Source organism: Echinococcus granulosus (genome assembly GCF_000524195.1).
Source record: "Echinococcus granulosus chromosome Unknown EG_S00002, whole genome shotgun sequence".
NCBI lineage: Eukaryota > Metazoa > Platyhelminthes > Cestoda > Cyclophyllidea > Taeniidae > Echinococcus > Echinococcus granulosus.
In genome coordinates this window covers 557602-565098 of record NW_020170382.1, presented here as the reverse complement: position 1 = coordinate 565098, position 7497 = coordinate 557602, and the positions used below count along the sequence as shown (strand labels likewise).

At 40.2% G+C, this 7497-nt stretch overlaps 1 protein-coding gene across 1 annotated transcript in view; it reads right to left on the bottom strand. All coding sequences in view use genetic code 11, as the record gives it.

Annotated features, from left to right (window-relative positions):
* EGR_00456 (Deleted in lung and esophageal cancer protein) overlaps window positions 1–7023 on the bottom strand; it is a gene marked incomplete at both ends in the record, with an annotated part of 11114 nt that extends 4091 nt beyond the window's left edge. The window contains 10 exons of the mRNA XM_024489705.1: window positions 57–187; window positions 3505–3658; window positions 3740–3888; window positions 3965–4099; window positions 4370–4609; window positions 5439–5621; window positions 6286–6427; window positions 6461–6629; window positions 6703–6865; window positions 6934–7023. Of these exons, the coding sequence (XP_024355702.1) occupies window positions 57–187; window positions 3505–3658; window positions 3740–3888; window positions 3965–4099; window positions 4370–4609; window positions 5439–5621; window positions 6286–6427; window positions 6461–6629; window positions 6703–6865; window positions 6934–7023 (1556 nt within the window). The remainder of the gene's footprint in view (window positions 1–56; window positions 188–3504; window positions 3659–3739; window positions 3889–3964; window positions 4100–4369; window positions 4610–5438; window positions 5622–6285; window positions 6428–6460; window positions 6630–6702; window positions 6866–6933) is intronic.
* Window positions 7024–7497: the final 474 nt, after the last annotated feature.

Genomic DNA, 7497 nt, shown 5'->3' with positions numbered 1-7497 from the left:
GAAAAGGTTTGAAACTCAAAAACTCTTATCAACATCAGGCATTCAAGCCAACTCACTTCATTGTAGTACCGTTTGGCGGCATGGATATCCTGCAAGAGAGTCCCAAAACAGCCGCAGATATTTTAAATTCAAGCGGGTCAGACATCCCATCTATGGTGCATGGTAATACGTAGTCCCTGATATTCTCCTAAAATAAGTTAAATACGTTAGTAGCGTTTTAATTGTGCCTGGATCACCGATTTCGGCATGTACATCATGTAGTCAATGCGGATACGTTTTATTCCATAAAACACATGCTCCTACTCAAATGGTCTGTGAGGCAATTTTTTGTTAATTATCAAAACAGGTTTTTTGTACGTGGAAACTCAAGCCTCCACCTTTGTACTTTCGCTAAGCGGCGTGGCCTCCGGGCCTTGCCAGTAGCCTCCCCCAGCCCTTCTCTCCATCTGCAATATATAATCCGCCCGATTACTATGTTTTCTTTTGGCTTCAGAAAAGTCTCGATGTGCTACGCAGATTATGCTAAGGAATTTGTCTCTAGTATTATCAACATAAATCCTAAAACTAATCTACTCAAGTAGCCTGGAATGGTGATGTATCCGATGACAGAAACAAGTTAGACCGGTACCTGCTAAAACTACTTTCAATGCTGTTGACTGCCGAAATTTCTGCTTCCTAAAGTATCTTCCTCACTATAGCATTTTGCCCATCAATTACGCTGTTTCCGCATAGGCATCGGCTTAACAAATGCTGGCATATCAGCATAAAAATTTTGCGGTCAGTTTTACTAGCAACAGCATTTTTAACAAGACGTCAGAGCAATGTGATGTTGTACACTGGTAAATACAACATTTGACATGCTTTTGCATTTACTACATGACATTTGTGGCATAACCCTGTTTTCACTTACCAGTGCAATGGCCGTAAGGGTGACCACAACGTTTACGCATTGGCTTGGCCGAATGCAACCTTGCGTTGGGAATAAACTTACACAGACCGACCTCAGTTCTGTGCATTCAGCCTAAATGCGATGATGGTTTTAGAGGTTTTTTTTCGAGTAAATAAGAGACGCATTTCGTTTTGCTGATTTTAGATTTCGAGGTTTGGTTTTGATGTCAATAGGAACTACCAGTATGCATTAGGAGGATGGGCATTTGATAGTCTAGGCAGTAAAAGGGAATTTAGGTCTGTAATGCATCAATTAATGGATAAGAACAAGACTGGGATATTTTAGAAAAACCAAATGATTGCAGAAAGATTCGTACGGTAGTCTGTTTGGTACAATAACTGCCATTGCAATTTACCAGTTCTCTTCCAACAAAACGCATTTCCACCAATCGTACTTTCTTAAAAAGATTTGCCCTAAGAAACAAAACCCAGTCATAACCACCCTCTCTTCTGTCTTATTTTTATTTTCAAGCTTTCTGCTCTATTTCGCAAGTAATTATTTAATGATCGAGAGCTGATGTCAAAAAAGGTGTTAATCAGGAGTAGCAGACACTTCAATAGGGAAATTGTGAAGTGGGCGCATTTGCACATCCACCTCGACATTTACTTATCTATATTATTTACGTAAATAGCGATAATTGTCACCTGAAGAAACATCTGACGACTACGAAAGATGAGGCAAAACAGCGCCTTAACCCCCTTCTCCCTCTCTTATACCCTAAGGTTACTTTAAAGGGTACCACATCTCATGAGAAAGCACGCCATCATTACGAGGTGTCGCTTTGTCATGTGCAAATCAGAGTAGGGCCATCTCCTCCACCATTGACTGATTGAATAGTCATGTCTATTTGGCACAAAAAAACAGGAAAAGCGCTAAGAATTCCAAGACCAGGAAGAAGAAGGAAGGGAAAAAGAGGGAGAAAGAGGAGAGGGGGTGGGAGGAAAACGGAGGAAGTTTTCTTGCATATCTTCAAGTTGTTTGAAACACTCTCGAGTAGATAAATGATGGATAGACGGATTGACGAAAAAGTGCAGAGACAGAGAGATAGATAAGGATATAGATAAATAGCGAGAGAGGTATATAGATGCAAGGAAATGGGTTAGTGTAGCATAGACAGTACTTGCTACTGTGAATTCAACCACTTTCCTCCTATTACCAAATGTCATTTTATATAATGTGGGTTGAATGAGCCGCGAGATCTTCCGCTTTGTCTACTTCACTAGTCAAGTTGAATTTGCCTGCAAAGTTGCAGAAACCAGCTTCTCAGCATAGCCACCTTTGCTGAAGACCATTCGAAGAGAAGGTGGTGACAGATGAGGTGGCAAATCGTAGCATTCGAAACCGAGTGATCCAAGTGTTTATTTGAAAGGTGGTGATAGAATACTCAAGAGTGAGACTGTTGCATCAATATTGGCAGGAAAGTCCGCTCTTTGCAGTGTTACTGTACAGTCAAATAATGGTCGAAGGGGGTGTCAAGTCAAACTTTTAGTAAAGCTTCACCCGAGTGATAGAATACTTGGTTAACGTGGACACCAAACGGGATGGCGAGGTTGTGGTGACAGCTCGTCAAACAGTTCTCGCATGCCAGATAACAAATGACAAGTGAAAAATGCCTTTGTGCCGAATCAATCTGTTGCATATTTCCTTCACCTGCGTCACGCAGTGAAGTGGCGCCATTGCTGTGGCCTAGTTGGTCGTTGACCCACTGACAGACTGATGAGAAGCAGTGTAAATAATTCAATGCTAGATGACCCGAAACATCTCATCATAGATCATTCGCAAACAATGCACCCACTCTAACTATCCCATACTTCTGAGGCACGCATTATCTCATCCTTACAGGATTATGCCAGATATCCCATCTTGTGGCTTACTGAAAATCAAGCCATTATGGATGATACATCCCCCACTGTCTGCAAAACGACGCGGTCGAAAGATGTACAATAAAGAGCCTCACCTCTAAAAAAGTCAGGGTAGCCAAAACTAATCTACTACTGGGAATAAAGCCCGATTCTTACAAGTCATTCAAAATCCCAAACGTCATAAACCCAAAGAACATAACTGTGAGAAGATTTTACCTTTGATTGAGTTGATCGGGTAATATTGTCTCATCTTTTTTATCTTCATCCTCCGTATTACTCTCATAGCATTTCTTCAAATTGTGATTAATAGGCTTTTTCGGGACCACCACTAGACAACCACACGACCACATAAATTTGGACGTGATAGGGGTGTTTTTAGTTAAGGGGAAAGATTTTAATGGTGATTATTCCAATGAATAAAATATTATAAGAAGTTCTCTGTAGTTAGTTGATTTTTATTTTATAACTGCACGAATTAATTTGTTGGCTTGTTAAAAAATAATATTTCACGGTAGGGTGGAAATGAAACTCGTAATGAAAATGAACACTTAATCCACTTAATCTCATCTAGAATAAAAACATTCTCTTTGTTTATGAACTTGCTAACCAGATGATTTATATTTCAAACTTCGCCTTTTGAAATTCATCAGTCTCATATTTTGCCTTTAAGCAATTTAGAGTTGGTGAACTTACTGTTAGCCAGCAAAATTTGGCTGGCACCGGACTAGGATTCTTCAATTTTATGTCAAAACTCCGAGGAATAGTTACATAGAGTTTGTCAATTTGAATTTCTTGGGGTTCCATTGTGACATTCGCAATTTGGGCATCTCCCATCAAGCTGAGAGTTCTTCGTATGTAAAAGAAAATGGTAAGTTAAGATTGCAATTGTAGCTCTTAAAATAAATTTCTTTTTAGTATTCTGGCTTACCTTGGAGGTAGCGGGGCTCCTTCCACCCTGAATTCGACTTCCTCCTGGAAGTAATCAACACTTTGTGGATGGAATTTTACCCAGATCGGCTGTTCTTGTTTTGGTTTAATAGTGCCCCTTGAAGGTCTGATGGAAAATGGTGAATCTCTCTGCAGTTTTTCAAAATAAAATTAACTACTTACAAAGGTTTTAGCCTAATTATAAAACTGGGGGACCTTAGCAGACCTCTTGTGGGCAGTTAGTAGACCACGTTAGCGAAGTGGAGGAGGAATTACGCAGGCACGTCTCCTTTGTAAGGCTTTGGTCCGGACACACCACTCCAAAGTCAAGAAGATCCGTTTTAAGCTCAACTGATGGCGACTAAATAAGTAGAATTCCTTTGAACAAAATCACGTACTTGAGTTTACTCACCAAGGTATCAAAATAGATTTGTAAGGAGGTTGAGAACGCCTAGTTTCTGAATTTGTGCATTAACTTGAGCCACTAGCTAATGTTCCTATTTTTGCGGGTCGTCTCGATCTACCGCTCACTGAAACGCCTTCTCGCGAAGGCCACATTTTGGATGTTTGCAGTTTTGTGAGTACAAATATGACATCTATGCTACTGGCTAATAAGTATTTTCAAACTTACAATAACTTCACATGAAATTCGCAAGAGGACTGTGGTCTCTGCACTCTCACTTAGTTTACAGGGCAGCAAGTACTGCATTTGACCCAGTCCCTTGGGTGTTATTGAAATGTTGACTGTCCTTGTCTCTAGCGCCAGGAGTAGCCCACTTTCTGGACAGAATGAAATGCTAGAATCCTCCTCATCGGATCGTGGTAACGTCCAACAGAAGCCTACTGGACAGGTGGCAGAGGGATTCGACATCTACCATTGGAAAACGAGAAAGGTAAACTTATACGGCGTCTCCTTCCCCTTGTGAAGTTCAATTATTTCACTGTAGGAATTGTATGTCCTTACGCGATTTGGTAGCAGACGAAAAGCACTTTATCTGTGCAATCATTAATGAAAGCTTTGTTTGTTAGTTACTTGCTGATGGAACTGTGAACGAGGTTTTAAAGGTAAATCATTTTAATGCGTTCAATGATCTGTTGATAGCGCCGGTTAATTTCAGCAGCACAAAAGCAGTCAACAAATATTTAACTGGCATGATCCCAACAATTTTCTGCAGTTCAACATCATACTGCTAGATTGTATTCGTGCATTGATAGATAAAATATTTGAATAATTTTACATGAATATTGTCCTCAATGTAAAAATGTGTTAGCGTGACATTTACCGCCCTAGACACTTCAGGGATTGCCCACCTACTAAGTGGTCTTTAATGCCACGTTTTTGTTCTGAAAACCTTTCCAACAATAACAACAAATCATTTAATTACAAAATTATTAAATTGTACCGGGAAGCGTCTAGGTTACTAACTTGTCCACATTCAATTTAACACATTATTGACTGTGATTTGTAAGACTGTAGAAAGGCTTTAGGTATAGAACTACTGGAATATGTGATAATACCCTTAAAAATAAAACCGCAAAATTTAGTGAATCAATGTGTCAGGCACACTTGACCTCGTTTCTCCGTCGCTATGCCACGTACATTCTTCATGCGCTCACCCCACGTATCTACACTTGTGTTAGTGACGTGGCATTGTCATTGAATGCGTCAATATGTGCTTACAGCCAATGTCAGGAAGTACCTTAACTTCAATCCTTGCTGTTTCCGTCAAAATGACAGGATCTGGCAGAGTAATAGCCTCCGGTGATAAAGTGATTACCGATGAGGTAACAGTCGTGGAAGCGCAAAGCTTTAACACCTCAAATATCTCTTCACATTGGATTTGTGCTGCGCGGATGGTTAGAGTCGTGTCATGTTTTCCGAGCTAAAAAAAGTGTACAAGATGGATAAGTAGTAGGCAGATACTCTATGCAGGGCTGGCAGGGGCCAGTTATGGGGGTGGTAGGAGCGCAGCTACAAACGCACCCCTGTACGTCACGGGCATCTCAGGAGCTCCAGTGATAAAAAATACAATGTTCAAGAATTTGCCATTGTTTTGACGTGGAGTTCAGGCCACATTAGGCTCAGTCATCCAGTTAGAACTGCCAATTGGATTAGGGAATGAACTTTCTCGACAAAGGAGTAGTATCGATGACTTTAAGTGTTCACTAAAGGGCTTTAGTAGTGAGCCCTATCTCAAACTTTAGAAGCAATCACGATTACACTAAAACAACTCCAGAACCTCATTTGTGGTTTTAATTACCCTTAGAGCAGTGTTCAGTATTTTTACTAATTACCTAATTAGTAGCAAGTATTGCCAGTCCTTAACAGATGTTTCAGTTTATATTTATTGCCTCGTACCTTAGATAAGCAATGCAGTAAAAAATTTGTTCATCTTTTGCTCATTATGGTAAAAGGCTTGAGATCTGAACTAAAGCTAAAAAATGTGGGCAGAAAATTTTTCACCTCCTTATGTGTGAAGACATTACTTCGACTTAGAAACTATATTTACACTTTGACACATAAAATAAAGAGTCCTAAATTCCTACCTTCTCAGAGCAGAACGTTACGTTTAGGCGGATAAAAGACTTTGGCAAAAGTATTAATTCCTCGAAAGATGTGCTGAAATCTGATGGCAAGTCCTCCGGGGCACCGTCTTCTTTATCGAGATGCATGCAAAGCGTCACATTTCTTAAAAGCAGCCATTAGAATGCGCTCTCTTACCCTTCATTTCTCAACTTAAGTTGACGTTCAAGTTGAAAGCCTGGATACACATCTGGTAACTGGCAATAACCAGTTATGTAGCCATCATTATGTAACTCTTTCCCAAGAAGCCATGCATTTTCGTCATTCGTTTCTTCCACTAAATCCACTTGAAGGTCTTCCCCGTAACCTAAAATACCCAAAAATTTAGAAATGTAAATTAAATTCTGCTTGAATACGAAACTACCGCCAGTAGACCTTACCGTAACACACAATCTCGCCAACACATTGATTGCTCGACTCAACTTGAAATATTGTCTTGAACTCTCCACTAACTGGAGGTCTAAATTTGACCTGCATTTCTGTGGGCATTTCCTGGAGGATTTCGAATTCCTTCGGCAAAATATTGAATACACCATTCAAATCCTAGGCATAAAGAATTATCCCTGGCGCCGGATGCTACTTGTTTGTTAAAAGTAGGAAACGCAACTCACGGAACGGAGACTAATATGAGTACTCTTTTTTGAGGAAAGATTCAAAGGAAACAGCTTGCTTATTGTTGAGTTCACAAGACAAGGACCCATGTCGACTACTCGAGGAACTATATTTTTTGATGTATTAAGGCAGTTTTAACGGCTCACAGGTAATATGCGCTTCTTTCCTCTTGGCAAAAAGCCGTACTCTCAGTGGTTCTATTCCTGGACGGTAAAAAATTTGAAGGGTCTCGCACACTTCGTCTTGGAGATTAGACGCGATTAGTTTTACCAAAAAGGAACAGGAGAGACCCGGTGCGATCAAATTGCTGCTCTTTTGTGGATAGCGCCCTAAAAGATAATGAAAAGATTATCTACTTAAGATGTAGCTTGGTTTTTTTTGGTTTGAAACACCTCATTTTTAAATATGCATTTACAGGTGAACGACTCAAAGTGAACTAGGATTTTTGCAACTCTTTAGTCGTTTGCTCAACTCTTCGCTTTGGTTATGCAGGCATTCAAGATTCCGCCAAGTAACCTGGCCTTTGGGCCGTACCGGTAGTCCTCAGCCCCTCTATTCCTTGG